At 48.5% G+C, this 16,497-nt stretch overlaps 1 protein-coding gene across 1 annotated transcript in view; it reads left to right on the top strand.

The window, feature by feature from the left end:
• Positions 1-13,926: 13,926 nt before the first annotated feature.
• Positions 13,927-16,497, top strand: part of ARHGAP22 (Rho GTPase activating protein 22) — a 173,851-nt gene continuing 171,280 nt past the window's right edge. Inside the window, exon 1 of the mRNA XM_028098519.2 lies at positions 13,927-14,019. Coding sequence (XP_027954320.2) covers positions 13,968-14,019 — 52 coding nt within the window. The 5' untranslated portion in view covers positions 13,927-13,967. The remainder of the gene's footprint in view (positions 14,020-16,497) is intronic.

The raw sequence follows: 16,497 nt of genomic DNA on the forward strand, positions 1-16,497 counted from the left end.
TCTGCGGTAGGATTCTCTATCCTCCCCTGCCCTTGAGCACCCTACGCTTTCCCTACTGCTCATCCATTCTGCACATCACCCTGTTATAGTTGCCTCCTTGCTCTTCTTGAGTCAGGGACTCTCTCGTTCATTTGTGTGGCTCCAGCCCCAAGCACAGAACCTGGCAAACAGTAGGTGCTCAAACATTTGGCCATCAGATTTTTCCAAGTTTCGTTGGACAGTGTTTCAGATATCCACTGCCGTATAACAAAACATAATGGCTTAAAATAACAGCGAGTTGTTGCTTCTCATGACTCCGTGGGACCGGAGGCACACAGGGCTCAGCTGGGTGGTTCTGCTCCATGTAGTGTGGGCTGAGGGCCACCAGCGACATTCACCTGGGGTCTAGAGGGGCTGGAAGGTCCAAGGGGTCCGATTCACATGGCTGGTGCCTCGGTGCTCCAGGTAGCTTCTCTTTCCTACATGGCCTGTCATCACTCACTAGGTTGGCACAAGTCATGAACAACATGGCAGCTGACTCTCTGAGAGAGAAAGTGATGCTGACAGGCTTCTTAGAGGCTATGTGCAGATCTGTCACAGCATCATGTCCACCTCTTGATGGGAGAAGAGATAAGCATACCAGGAGGGGGAAGCTTGGAAGGCCATCTTTGGAGCATCTGATACCTGATGAATAGAAAAAAAGGAGGAAAACTTGGGGTAAAATTAACACTAGCTTCAGCTGGTCTGGAGCAGCATTAGTTGAAATCTTGCTGTTTCTGTTCAGAGTGGCATCGAGTCCAGGGAAGAAGGGCCGTGGCATTCCCCTCCCCAGGAGCAGCCAGCCAGGGGCTCTCCCCACAGGAAGGCTGTGCTCTACTTGGCAGTAAGTGACCATAGCCCTTGGCACCTCTGGCCCCTCAGAGAAGGCTGCCCAGCCCAGTCTCCCCAAATTCCCTGAGCCCCAGCACCTGTGTGTTCTGTCCTGTGGGGGAGACCAAGGTGAGTAGGGCAGCCTCCACATCCTTTGAGAGCCAATCTCTGCTGGAGGGGAAGCACATTGCCATGGAGACCCAGACACCCATGCGCCCACATGAGCACTGACAGAAAGTGCCACGTGTCCAGGGAGGAGAGGGGTCCCTGCCTGGGACCATGCTTTGAGCATCTGCAATAACCCAAATATATACAACATACATCTGTTAAAGAATACATGGGTGCCTCTGTCCCTCGAGATTTACACAAAGTGCTGGCCCAGCATGATCCGTGGCCTTGAACTTAAACATCTGTGTGTTAGACTAGCACTGTCAAGAAGCCACATCTCTTGCCTGACATCCTCAAGAGAAAAAAAGCAAATGTCATGGATTTGGTTGGTAGGCTCAGGTTTATCTTTATAGGTCGTGCCATGGCTAGCATGGACACTGCTTCAGTGTATGGTGAGAGACTGAATATGGAAACCGTAGAAAAAAATCTAATTAACTTTTCAAACCCTTCCCCTCAGAGCACTTGAAAGTGGGAGATTCTCCACAACAAAATCTCATTTCCCAATAGTGCCAGGCATCCATTTTCTAGTTTCTCTTAGAGCTCAGATTCATAGTCCCATAGGCACAGCACATCCGTGCGATATTCACAGTGGTTCTACATAGCAGCTTGGAAATGTTCTATAATATTAAACAATTCACTTGCTCCTAAATGCATATATGTAGCTCTAGACATAACATACACAAAGTGTGACACTGATCCTTCCCAATGGCCACTAGATGGACAATCAACACCAGGGTTGCCAATAGTTTAATTTGTATATTTTATATTTTTTAAATCACAATAAAAATTTAGTTTTGTTCAAGGAGTTTTTATTTCAATTTTGTATTCATTAATTATCATATACATTTTGCCTTTTGATCTTTTAGAGAAATATTTAAAAGTGATTATATTAGCAAAGTTTTAACTTCCTAAGAAGACCTTTCTACGAACAAGACAGAGGATCATAGGGGAAGGGAGGGAAAGTTGAAACAAGACAAAACCGGAGAGGGAGACAAACCATAAAAGACTCTTACTCTCAGGAAACAAACTGAGGTTTGCTGGAGTAGAGGGGGTGGGAGGGATGGGGTGGCTGGGTCATGGACACTGGGGAGGGTAGGTACTATGGTGAGCGCTGTGAATTGTGTAAGACTGATGAATCACAGACCTGTACCCCTGAAACAAATAATATATTATATGTTAATTTAAAAATTAAAAAAAAAAGAAGACCTTTCTATGTAATAGATTAGGAATGTATATTATTGCTATTAGTGAATATTCTGTTTTAAAACTCTGTATTTTGAAGTGATTATAGATTCATAAGAAGTTGCAAAAATGTTACGGAGAGGTCCCGCATGCCCTTTACCCTGTTTTCCCCACTGGCTACCTCTCAAAACCAGGAAACTGACATTGGTACAATTGGTATCATGCTATGACATTTTATCACATTGGTAGATTTCTGTAACTGCCAAGAGACAGAATTATTCCAGCGCCACAAAGATCTCCTCGGTGCTACCTCTTTTGTAATCATACCCACCTCCTGCCCCCTCCATCCCTAACCCTGGCAACCACTACTCTGATTTTTATGTATACAATCTTGTCATTTTGAGAGTGTTATATAAATGGAATACAGTATATGGCTGTTTGAGATTGGCTTTTTTCCTCTCAGCATAATACCCTTGTGATCAATCTACTTTGTCATGTGTATCAAAAGCTCATCCTTTTTCATTGCTGAGTAGGATTCCATGGCATGGATATACCACATTTTAACTACTCACCTGTTTTAACCACTTTGAATGCTTTCTCTTTGGGGCTGTTACAAACATAGCTGCTTCAAGGAACCTCCCTTCTCCTATCCTCTCTCCATGGGGATTGGTGGGGGTTGATCCCACCCCTCAGCAGTGGATGGACACATGACCAGCGTCCATCAGATGCAATTATTCTCTGCCCTGGCTGCAGCAATGTGTGTGTGGAGCATAGTGGTCCAGCCAGAGAGCATATCAAGTGCAAAGGCTTTGGGACAGGAAAGGAGTTAAGCGACCAGCCAGCCCAGAGCATAATGCTAGTAAGGGGTGGGGCTGTGCGGGGTGGCGGGGCGGCACGGGGGGGCGGGGTGGCGGGAGGGGGTGGTGCGGACAAGATGACACGGAGAAACAGGCAAGGATCCCTCAGGAATGACCTTCTGAGATCTGGAGGGGAGTTTGGACTTGAGACTTTCATGATGAGTGAGGTGTTTTAAGCAGAGAAGTGGCACATTCCAATTTACTGTTTCCTGCCCTGTGGAGAATGGCCCAGGGATAAAGAGGCACGTGTAGAAGCCAGTAAGGAAGTCTCTGTATAAGGCCAGACAAGTCGTGGTGGCAGCCTGTCTAGGGTCATAATAGTGGGGACAGAGAGAAAGGGATGGATTGGGGATATACGTTAGAAATAGAAGTAATCATAAGGCTTCCTCATGCAGTGGGGCAGAAGGTGAAATCAAGAATGACCTCCTGGGATTTTGCTGAAAGTTAGTGTGGGCAGTAAGATTTACTGACATGGAGAAGGAAGCAAGCTTGGGACAGGATGGGGCACCAGTGTGGGACGTGTTAAGCCAACTGGTGAGGGTAACGGGGCAGTCAGAAAAGGGAGCCTGTAACTTAGGGGTGCTATCTGTCAATACCAATTTGGGGCTCATCAGATGATCTCTTAAAACTTGGTAGAAGTGGCTAAGATGACGGGGAGAGTGTGCAAGAGAGAAAGGGCCGAGGCCAAGGCCCTGGATTTAGAAATTGTACACCGCATGGACAACCCATTTCTCCAACCCCCTGCAGAGCTAAACTTGATACAAAAAACATCAACCACAACTGTCATCACACGCTACCTTTGTTTCATGTCTTTAATTCGTGCTTTTCAACTTTTTTGTTTTCTAATCATATACATTTAGCACCATATATTTCCTTTGAGGAACCATGTTAGCTAGCTACCTACGGTAAGTCTTAAAATGTGTTGTTTGTGTTGCATGAGTTCCTAATTATTTTCTGATTTCCATTCCAATATCTGATTTGAGACATAAAAAACAATGAGTTTTTTGGCGTTCCAACATACATCCTTTATTTTCAGCTCTTTTTTGTTACTGATACTTGATTTTATTGCACTGAGGTTGGAGAACTGTGAATAATACCGATTCTTCAGTGTTGATCTGTTGTGCCTTCCTTTCTGATGAGCTATGTGCTCAGCTTCTATCAACATTCCACAGGGAAGGCTTCTGTGAATATCCATTACTTCGAGCTTGCTCCTTGGGTTGCTCAAAATCTTTACTTCTCGGGCACCTGGGTGGCTCAGTTGGTTAAGCGTCTGCCTTCAGCTCACATCATGATCTCGGGGTCCTGGGATCGAGCCCCGCATCAGGCTCCCTGCTGAGATAAATAAATATCTCCCGTCAGATAAATAAATAAAATACAAATCTTTACTTCTCTACTAATTTTTTTTAATTCTGCTTGTTCTGTTGGTTTCTGAGAGTGTTGTCATAAAATGTCCACTGAGCTTGTAAACTGGTCAGATTCTCCTCATTAGGTCACAAGTTTGTGTTTGCTTGTTTTCTTCCTTTCAAGCTTTTTTAGGGGCTTAGAGGTTCAAGACTTTTGTATCTCCGTGAATTGTTCTTTTTATTGTCTTGTAATGACAATAAAATTTACCCTCATTAAAGCTTCTCCTCAAAACATCTTCTGTCTTGTTACTAGCAGCACAGCACTTTTCTTTTAGCTACTCTTTGGGGGTATATCCGTTTCATTTATTCTCAATATTTCGGTGTTCTTATGTTTTAGATATGTCTCTTGGCAAACAGCTATAATTTGAATTTTTAAAAATTCAACCTAAGTAACCTGTACTTTTTACTATATGAGCCTAATTTGTTCACATTTACTATGATTACTGATATATTTATACCTATTTTTTACCTTCTTTTGTGTTTCTATTTACCATGATTTTTCTTTTAAGTTTTTTTTCCCCCTTTCTTCCTTCTGTTGAATTAATTTTTCTTGGTTTTGCTTTGTTTTGGTCTTTATCTCCCTCTACTGGTTTGGAAGTTATATTCTATATCTATTCTTTACTTGTTATTCTTAAATGTTAACTTAACCTTAAGAAGTCTAGAGCTAGTTGACGGAGGAAGGTGGGTGGGGGATGGGCTAGATGGGTGATGGATATTAAAGGGGGGCACTTATTGTGACGAGCACTGGGTGGTGTATGTAAGTGACGAATCACTGAATTCTACTCCTGAAACCAATATTGCACTATATGTAACTAACAAAATTTAAATTTAATTAATTAACTAGTTAATTAATTAAATAAAAAGTCTAGAGCTGAACTGTGCATTATAGCAGGGCTACTAGCCACCTCTGGAAATAGCCACATTGGAAATGGGATCAATGGACAATTAAATTTTTCATTTTAATTAATTTTCATTTTAATTTAAAAATTAATACACAATCCCGTTGTTGGAAAGCTTTTACATATGCTTGGAAAAATTTGGGTAGGTGAATTGTCTTTTTCAACTCTAAATCTTGTGAAATCTAAATATAGATGAAATATTTCCAGTGAAAATTTAGCATCCAAATGAGATGTGGTATAAATGTTAAAATACACACCAGATTTGGAAGGCTTATATAAAAAGAATATAAAATTTTTCAATGATAGTACTTATATTGATTTTATGTTGAAATGGCAGTTGACCTTTGAACAACATGGGTTTCTTGATAAATATAGTAGTACGGTATTGTAAATGCATTTTCTCTTCCTTAAGATTTTTTTAATAAAATTTTCCTTTCTTTAGCTTCCTTTACTGTAAGAATACAGTATATGATACATATGGTATACAAAATATGTGCTGATCCACTATTATAAGTAAGACTTTCAATCACAATAGGCTATTAGTAGTCAAGTTCTATGGGAGTCAAAATCAGAGTTTTGACTGTGGGGGGAGGTCAGCACCCTGAGCCCCCACATTTGTTCAAGGGTCAACTGTATAATATTTTGATATATTATATTAAATAAAATATATTATTAAACTATTTCCTCTGCCCTTTTTCAGCGTGACTACTAGAAAAATTTTAATTGCATGTGTGGCTCACATTATATCTCTATGAGACATGTTCATCTGGAGCTCAAGCCCCAGGGAAGGACCCAGGAGTCTGGAGGTTCTAATTCTCCCTCCATTCTTCTCTTCCATGTTATTAGATTCAGTATTAGTCGTTGTTATGTGCAATATCCTCTCCACCTTGTTCTTCGTGCCCCCATCTTAATTCATTACTCTCATTTCTTTTATAAACAATAATGACTTAGATTGACCACAATGTCTGCCGACTTCTTCGTCCACCTGTACATTTGGCACCCCAGGTTTTCTTTGCAGGTCAGCTCTTTCCATAGACTTCCAGAGGCCATGCTGCAGGCCGCATTGTGTCTCTCGGTGTCACTAATGATACTGAAGACCCGGACCTGGGCAGAGACCCACCTGCCACAGGTGCCAGGACGTCCACGGCTCTGTTTGAGTACAGCTGGTGCACTGTGGCTTCTTCCACCTCAGGGGGAGCTACTGTGGGCAGGAGCCACTGAAGGCTGCTGGGTCAAGCCTGAGCTGTGGACAGACGAGCAGCCTCCAGGGTGATGCTCTGCTCAGCTTCCACATCACGCCGGCCTCTCTGTGGCTGGCCACCATGCTCACACTGGCTTCTGACTCAGAGTGGGACTTCCGACAAGCAGCACCTTGCCCATTCCTCTTAATCCTCTCCCAGAATGTACTTCTGATTATCTTGGCCACACTCTCTGGGTCCTACCTGACCAGAGTCATGGTCAAACATCTTCTTCTCTCTTAAGGACTTAGGGGGCCATTCCCCAGTGCCTGTGCCACTCATCTCAGCCCAGAAGGCCAGGTCATGGACTGCCGGCAAGCAAGTGAGGCACTCGTTACCTCCTTTAAACTTGCACCTGGCTTGCCTCACTTGACTCACCCTTGCCCCAGTCTTGAATTGCCCAGAAGTATGTGTTTCCGGTGGGTGCTGCGCAAGTCACTGCTCTGAGCCCCCTCAGGCCTACAGAGCCCTATTCTGTAGGGCCATCAGAAGGGCTATCAGAAGGGCTTCCTCAGAAATGATAGTATGGGGTGGGGGGATGGGTTAGCCTGGTGATGGGTATTAAAGAGGGCACATTCTGCGTGGAGCACTGGTTGTTATGCACAAACAATGAATCATGGAACACTACATCAAAAACTAATGATGTAATGTATGGTGATTAACATAACAATAAAAAATTATTTAAAAAAAGAAATGGTGGTATGCTGCTGAAAACACACACACACACACACACACACACACACACACACACACCCATAAGTAGTGTGCTGAGAGCACCATCGTGTGGCCACAATTGCCAATTACAGTCAGGATTGCTATCTATCTATCTATTATCTATCTATCTATCATCTATCTACCTACCTATCTACCTATCTATTATTTTTTTGAGAGTGAAAGAGTGTGCACGTGTGGGGGTGGATGGGGGAGAGAGAGAGACTGAAGCTTCAGCAGGTTCCATGCCCAGTGCGGAGCCCGAGGCAGGGCTCAATTCCATGACCCCGAGATCATGACCTGAGCTGAAATCAAGAGCAGGACACTTAACTGACTGAGCCACCCAGGCGCCCCTTACTCTACCTATATTAATTAGTTCCGTGCTTCTTCTGTTCAATAATGGGAAGCCCTCTTCAAAAGAAGGGGAGACAATCCCCTGACTCCAGCATCAAATTAAATATTTATATCCATAAAATAATATATATCCTTCTAATGTTTATAATTTATAACAACTAAGAAAAACAAAACTTTGCTATGGAAAAACAGACAGAAAGTCTCCTAAGATTTCTTAATGCAATTTGATCTACAGTGTGGTTCTGGCTGAATTTGTGATTGCTGGGGTTTAACAGCTGATTGATAAGAATCTTCCAGAGGATCATTGTGACTACTATGATTTCTGGGGGCTTCCCTTACCCAGGACCCTAACTTCACAGAAGCCAGTCAGCCCACTGATGGTGACAGGTTCCTGGCTAGGACTGAGGGTTCCCACTTCATCCCCTGGGAGTCTCCAGAAAAAGGCCCAAGAGGCAGCCATAGTATGGCTGCTGGCTCCTGAGACCCAGAGCACCAGAGTCCAACAGAAACATTAAAGATAGGCACATTCTCTGCCACTTGCTGTCAATTGCATTTGAAGTACAAATGAAAACTCAGGCCCTGACATCACATAGGAGTATTTGACTGTAAGGTAGTCATCCCATCTTTAAAAATGGCTTACTCTTTGATGTGTAATGTGAATTCAAATGCAGGACATATAAAAATGTGCAGGAGACCCGGTTTGAGAACAAACACTGCCCTGGCTAATGTTGCGTCTGACAACGGAGGAAACAACCCTTCCCGGGCCCCTGTTAAGTGTAGCTGCATCATGGCCATTAAGGCAGGTCCAGAGCACTTAGCCAGGTGCTTTGAGAGGCTTACCTCACTCAATCCGCACTGCCGTGATGGGGAGCAGCACTCAGAGAGTGCTTACCAGTGACCCAGGTATAAAGTGTCCAGGTAGGAGTCAAAACCACCTTTGCCTGACTCCAGTGCATCTGCTCCCTCCGTTACAGCTCCCACGCCTCCCCCAGCAAGCCTGGAGCAAGGTAGTAGCCCTCCACAGTGCATGCCCAAAGGAGGCCTAGCACGCTGCTTCGCAATCATGCCCACGGTAGCCGTGGGAATGGACAGGGTCCAAGAACAATACACCACGCCTTGCTTCTCACAGGCCCTGAGCTCTGGCCCTGCAACAGCATGTGTGCCTCCTTGCCTCTGCCAGCAACTACTCCATCACAGCCCACCCCACCCTACTCTCAGGGGCTTCCAAGGGCAGTGCTTAGGGTAGATGACGGGCCTGCCTCTGCCATCATCATCATCTCCCTGAGGCTGGACTGACCGAGACTCCAACCCAGCCCCAGCTCTCCCAGATGCCAAATCAGACTTTCTAAGATTTCCAGTCCGTGGCCAGCCACCCTGCTTTGGTCAGGGAGGACAAGAGCAAAGGGCCACACTGAGTCCAGGGAAGGGGGGAGGCCGGCGCACCCTCACAGGAGGGGGCTGCCCACCAGAGCCACTGGGAGGCCAGGTCAATAAAGGCTACCTTCCTGTTGCTGTCCTTGACCTTGGCTTTCAAAGGATTTTTAATCAGCTGGCCTTGGTTTCAAATCTCAGCAACACCACTTGTAATCTGTCCCCTTGGAAAATTCACTGAACCTTTCTGACCTCAGTTTCTCAAGTGATGCTGGTTCTTTGGAAAGTGGTTCAGAGCCCCCGAACCCCCACGCCCCAACCTGAGGGCTCCTGCCCTGCTAATGACCTCCAGCCCCATCTTCCTGCCCAGACTGAAGACACAAGACTGGCTAGCTGTGCAGAATTCAGGAAGACCCAGGGTGGAAATCCCCAGGAATCCTACACACCCTCCCAGCCACAGGTGGCCCCCAGGAAGGTGAGGCTACAGGTGAGGGTGGGGAGGGTGCGAGCCAGCTGACCCGGAGGCTGGGAGCCCCTGAGCTGGGACTGCGAGGGAGGCCACGGTCCCCGGGCATGCGAGGCGGTGAGTGCTGGTGCCCGCCAGGGGGCGCTCCGCACCAAGTCGAACTCCTCGCGGCCTTCCGCCGGCCAGCCTGCCGCAGCCCCTCCTGGCAGAGGTTAGCCTGGCAGGGCAAGACTTTCTCAGGCGGGGCAGCCGCAGGCTCTTAGCAGGCCAAGGACGGCCATCAACGCATCGTCCCCAGAGGCACCGAGGAGCCAAGGAGCCTGCATCTGACTGATGATGTTGGGCCTGGACAGCTTCTTCCTGGTCCTGCCCGCCTCCCCTGCTCACATGGGGGACCAGGGGGGCAGGGCCACGGCGACGGCCACGGGGTGAGCAGAGGGGGCAGGGAGGCCGAGCGCTCCCTCCAGGCGGTGTCGGAGGAAGGATCCCAGGCAGGCTCTGAGCGGCGGAGACGGCGGTGTCCGGCCCCGGGTCCCAGGTGAGCAGACCCCAGCGGGCAGCACCCACGCAGCTTTCCTGGGCGTCCGCCTGCCCGGGCCCGGATGCCCGCCAGGTGGTGGGTGCTCGTTGGCACGGCTCCCGTGCAGGGGCAGCCCGAGGCTGCGGGGGATGAATGAGGGGCCACGGGATGAACACGTGCTGGGGCCAGTGCAGGACGGCGGGACCGTCGGAGCCCTAGAAGGATGGGGTGGCCGTAAGCCCCGAGCACCGTGGGTTTGAATGCCCCACTTCCACCACGTTAAACTGTGGTGGGGTGACCCATGAGTCCACTGTAGTATTCACTTCTGTGTACTGTCATGTTAATGTATCTGCTCCACAGCTGGGCCTACCGAGTGCTGGTTGTCATTATTAATAATGCCTGTGGGGGCGCCTTGGGTGTCTCAGTTAAGTGACTGCCTTCAGCTCAGGTCATGATCCCGGAGTCGCAGGATCGAGTCCCACATCGGGCTCCCAGCTCAGCAGGGAGTCTGCTTCTCCCTCTAACCCTACCCCCTCTTGGGCTCTCTCTCTCTCTCAAATAAATAAGTAAAATCTTAAAAAAAAAAAAAAAATGCCTGTGGGCATTTGTGCAGGGCATACCGGCCTGAGTCCAGCACGGCCTGGTGCTCCCAGCACCCTCTCCCGCGGTGAGCCAGTTGGCTGTGTGGCCGGTGCCAAATAAGCTGCTCCTGGCTGAGTCATCCCTCGGCTCCCCAGGACTGCCTTGCAGGGTGCTGCTAGGCACCAGGAGCGCTGCCCCCACTCTGCTGAGCTTACCTGGGATGTGGCTTGCCCTTGAACACTGCTGCCAAGAAAGATGGCTGAGGGTAAGGGGAGGGCTAGGCTGGGTGCTTGGAGAGCAGTTCTGTCTCCTCTGCCCCTGAGGTTCCTCCCACTCTCCCTGCGGCCAACAAGCAAGGCCCACCATATCTGTCCTTCCACCCCTGTTTTCCCCAAAGCAGAATCCCATGCCCCAGAGCCTTGTCATCCTCACTGCAGGCTGAGGTCTGCGAAGGCCCCTCCTCTAACCAGAGCCTTCCTGGTACAATCACACTCCCCACACCCCCACACACATGCACTCCCCCCATGATGTAAATGGGGGCCAGTGAGGGGCAGAGACCTGCCCAGGGCATATGGCACAGCCAGGACAGGGGCCCAGCACACTGGTTCCCAGGGAGGCCTCTTTGCTCTGTGATAGCAGGGCTGACATCTGGCCAGGAGGCAGGTAGGGGCTGAGAACAAAAGTAAGAATGATCATGTCCAAGGGGAAGAACTGACATTTTACACACACACACACACACACACACACACACACACACGGGGTCAGTCTCATCTGTCTTATCCTTACAGCAGTCTGCAGTGGGCACTGTATTTGGAGCCGGCTCCCCACATTGGTCAAAGGGCTCTGGCATCTATTCCAGCATCTACCTCTTTCCTGTACCAGCCCAGTGCACCCAGCTCCTGGGATGATACCAGGTTGGTTTAGCCAATACGTACATCTCATTCCCCAGCCATCTGGACTGCTTCAAGGATGGATTTGGTTGCCCAATCAAAGCCACAAGGCAAGAGGTATTTGGGAAGGTAGGTAAGGGAAGCTTCCCAGCATTTCTGAGAGAAACACCAAAAGATATGTTCTCTTCCTGTTAGACATGAAGGAGAAAATATTAGCTCCCAAAGCTTGGCATCCAGCATTTTTTAATAATTAGGAATCCTTGGTGTGGATGAAACAGATACCCAGGAAGCAAACAGGGGAAATTGAGGGTGGGAGGGAACCAGACTTGGTTGACATTATCAACTGCTGGATCCAGCCATGCCTGAGGTTCATATTATGAGGCCTTTCCCACTAAAGGAGCCAATAAATCCCCCCTTGTGTTTGAAGCCAATTTCAATTGTCCTTTATGTTTCCAGCAACTGAAAGTTTCTTACCTGATTATCTTATTTTCACCAAAGATAAAATCGATACTCAGAAGGTATAAACACCAGGTTGCCAGTTAAAATAAGAATAGTCCATTAAATCTGAATTTCAGACCAACAGTGAATACCTTTATAGCAGATACTATGTGCCATGCAATATTTGGAACACACTTACACTAAAAACATAACTGGGCATTCTGTATTTTTATTTGCTAAATCTGGTAGCCCTATTCCAGTAGCTTGTCCAGATTCACACTACTAGAAAAAGGAAAAACCTAGACACAGACCAGAGTTTTCAATTCTAAAGCCCCTATTACACCAGGTCATAGGAAGGGCTTCTTCCTGTCACTTTTCATTCCCCTCGGCCACCCTCCCAGTCCTGTGTGCTTGGAGAATACAAAGAGATGTCACGCTGGGTCCCTAAGGGTCTCCAAGTCTGTCCCAGCTCCAGAGTTCTCTGCTGGCCACTCTGCTGCTCTAGCCCCTGGGCTGGGCTGCACGCTGGCCTCTGGTCTGGCGCCCTGCTGCTCTCTCCAAGGAGTGTGGCTTCTTTGGCTGCCTGCTGTCCCAGGTCACTCCCCGGAGGCTCCACCTGGCGATTCCTCTGTACTGGCCCTGTGCTCCCCCTAGAGAGACCGGTGGCTGGAACTGTCCACAGAAGGCCAAGGCTGGTGCATGATGACACCGCCCCATGCGGTCTAGGACAGTGCTGTCCAGTCCAGCAGCCCACAGCCCCGCTTCCACTTCATGTGGCCGTGACAGCCTGAGTCCCTGCTCTCCCGCAGCCTGTGGGGGGAAGGGATCTGCCCACACCGAGTGCTGGCCATGCTTGTGTTATCTGGATGGCGGGGATTGGTTCTGCGATCACAAACACGCTACATGGGCGGTACTGCAGAGACAGGGGAGCAGAGGAGACGAGAAGGGGGGTAGGAAGAACATTCTGGGGGCTGTCCTCCCAGGGGATGCTCCTGGCCTCTGTAAACTCCCTATGTATTTAAATGGGACAGCACCGCCCCCTGGGAACTGCCTTTCCCTGAGATTGCCAGGACCACGACGTCAGGGGCGCCTGGGTGGCTCAGTCGTTAAGCGTCTGCCTTTGGCTCAGGTCATGATCCCAGGGTCCTGGGATCGAGCCCTGCATCTGGTTCCCTGCTTGGCGGGGAGCCTGCTTCTCCCTCTCCCTCTCCCCCACTTGTGTTCCCTCTCTCGCTGTGTCTCTCTGTCAAAAAAAAAAAAAAAAGACCACGATGTCAATGACACGGATGGCTGCCTAAACGTCACTTGGCAGTTTCCCAATCGGGATTTTCTTTCCGATTTCCCACACGTGGAAATGATGCAGGGATGGCGCTGAATTTTCCAGCAATGGAACAAAAAGCCTTATTGTTAGCAGCCAGAGTACCAGGCTGAGGGTCTGCTGCTGGCTGCTGTGGGGGCTACGTCTCTCCGTGAGGGCGTGGGGACCATGTCCTCGGTCTCCTCCCTAGCAGGACTGGGGCCCGCACCAGCTGGGAACCATAGACAGCATCCCGGCAGTCTCTGCACGCTTGCAGGTCATTGTCTGTAGCCACTTTCTAGACTGTGTGGGAAACACAGCTCCTTCTGAATCCAGGTCAGCTGATGGACAGGACCAAGCAGAGCATCTGACATGTGAAGGGCTTTGCTATTTTGCAGCCTTCCTTGTCTTGTTGATGCCCTGCTCGCCCGGAGGGGCAGTTGTCATTATTGTTCCCATTTAACAGATGAGGAACTGATATCCAGCAGTCCGGTGACTTGCCCAAGGCCATTCCAAGATCCCTGGGCCCACTTGTATTTAAGGGACTAATTCCTCACAGCAAGGCTTCTTGTTTGAAATCCAAGAAAACACCAGATAAAGGGCATTCTAAATATATTTCCTTTCTATAGATGCTGATCTCCTGTTACTGGAAAACAGGAATTAGCTTGTCTGCTTGAGGATGTGGTTGGTTCCTTATAAAAAGGATACACAAGAAATTTGCACATAGTCTGCCAGCTTCATTATGCTGCCGACAGCTTCCAGCAAAAGAAGAACATTTGCAGCCAGATATTTCGGTAAGAATTTTATTTTATTCTATCTGGAGTATGATTACCTTTGCTCTTGGCTTCTGGCTTGAGAGATGGGGTCACTTGGCTGAGAGATGGGGTCACTCGAGGAGCTGTCTTGGTCCTGTGGGCTGGAAGCATTAAGGGGCATCATCTGTGGTCAAGGCCTGGGCACTGGCTGATGGTGCCCACAGACCTCACCCCTGAACTTGGGAGCTGTTCTGTGTCTGCCTGAAACACAGAGCCTTCAACATGACCGTGATCGTTGGAGGGATTTGAGTGCAGTGACTCAGGGCTCTGATGACATTCAGAGTCTGGAAGGACCACCATGCCCAGCACTGTGGGGACAAGAGGCAGGTCCTTCACGGAGAAGAAGGTACATCCTACAGCTGCCCTGTATCCTGCTTGGAAGCAATCCAGCCAGGCAGTTGGTTCAGTAGCCCCCAGTAAAGTGCCAGGAGGTAACTGAGGCACAGTGAGACACCCCTCAGGGTGGGTCACGTGCAGGTGCCATGTGGGTGGTTGTGCAGCTGCTTGGGGGGACGGGGAGCACACAGATGCTGGCTGGGTGGTTGCGCCGTGGTGTTTCATGTTCTTTGGACCTGGACACTTCCCGAAGATGATTGAAATCCCAGATACCAGAGGAAGAAACGCAGACAGTGGTCTTTAATCTAGCTCTACATTAGAATCATGAAGGAGCTTTTAAAAATCCCCAGATATTTTTAAATACTTGGAGATTGGTCTGGAGTGGGTTCCAGACATCGGCATATTTTTCGGTTCCCAGGTGAACCTCATGTGTGGGCAGGGCCCGGAACCACCCGACTGAGGCTGGGGAGCCTTCAGATGGCACACAGCAGCCCGTGCTGGGGTCTGAGTGGGCATGTGTAGGGATGAGGAGTCAAGCTCTGTGTTCACAAAGCCAGGTCGCCTGGATCTGACACTGGGCTGGAGATGTGCTATGGGACACCGCTCATAATGTGTCATCTCCTGGATTTCCCTTTCTGCAGTAGGGATGGGGAGCAGCTGAAATTAGCCTTTAATTCTGTTTACTTCCAATGCATTAGGGGTCTGTAAAAGCTCCAGATATTTTCCCCTCAGTTGGGTTTATAGTATCATCTGATTTGAAAGGAAACGTCACTTGCTTTTGTGGAAGCTTCTGGCCACCAGGTTTTCATGGTATACAGATACCCATCCGCCCCCACCCCCTCTCCCCCCTCCTGGCTTCAGAGTACCGATGCTAATTCTTTAAGGAAAAGACAAATGAGGTATTGCACGAGATACCTGAATTTAAAGAAGTTGGTTGAATTAAATTTTTAAGGGCAGTGAAATTCACATAACCCAATCAACCATTTTTAAAGCGAGCCATTAATTCAGCGGTGATTCGTACATTCATGATGTTGTTCAACCATCTCGTCTCTCTAGTCCCAAAGCATGTTCACCATCCCAAAAGAAAACCCCATACCCACTGAGCAGTGGCTCCCCACCTCCCCCAGCCCTGGCACCCAACGATCTGCTTTCTGTCCCTAAGACATATCTATTCTGGATATTTCATATAAATGCAACCACACAGCATGTGTCCTTTTATGTCTGGCATTTTTGGGTTCGAGTGACATGTTAGAGATTGATCACATGGTAGCATGCTTCAGTACTTCATTCCTTTAGACTTAATTAATTTTAAAATCATTATCTGACCACAAACAGCTTGGCAGCTTTATAAAAAAGGATCAGCCATGCTGTTCTGTAGAAGGCTTCTGAAAATAGGAAAGTTGGCTAGCAGAGGGGAAGCAGTTTCTCCTCATCCTTGGTCTCTCTGGGTCGGCCATTCTGTCTCTCTTCCTCTCCCGATTTCTCTCTTTCTCTCTGTCGGTCTGTCTGTCTCTCTCTCTCTGACTTTCCTCTTCTCTCGACTCTCTCACCATAGATTCCGGAGGAGGTCATTTGGGAACGTGAGCTTGCTTTTAATGGCTATTTCCAGGGAATTGGGGCAAATGGGAGATTCTTTGGGGTTAAACTGTGATACTGTGCTTCATTTCTTCACTCTGCCCAGAGTTTTCTTGAGTCAAGGACCTGCCATGTAGCAGGAAGCCAGAAGCAAGCCAGCACTTTGGTCTCTTATTTGGGGAGACCTGGCTAAAACTCTCACCCAGCCATGGGCACCACCACTTGTAAGCTTTTCCTGTGGCACGATCCTGCCCGTTCGGACCAGCTGCAGCCTCTTTGCTCACCAGCTTCCCACGCTGCTGCCCACTGGCCTACCTGGTTCTCTCCCAAGGACTTGTGGCTTCTCCCAGTTAGCTGACCCTCCTGGGTACTTCCCACCATGAGTAGCCACTACAAGTCTGAATCATGTTGGGCAGGAAGATGGTAACCTCTGCCCATACTGGGCCAAAGAGTCCCGAAGGAAGGCGGAAGCAGCTCTGAGTCCAGTCATCCCTTGAGGACCCCAGCTCCTTGGCCCACAAGCTAACCTTCAAGACCAAGGAAAGG

The sequence above is a fragment of the Eumetopias jubatus genome, unplaced genomic scaffold (genome assembly GCF_037043125.1).
Source record: "Eumetopias jubatus isolate StellerSeaLion01/CBP00866 unplaced genomic scaffold, mEumJub1_p1.0 scaffold_17, whole genome shotgun sequence".
Lineage (NCBI taxonomy): Eukaryota > Metazoa > Chordata > Mammalia > Carnivora > Otariidae > Eumetopias > Eumetopias jubatus.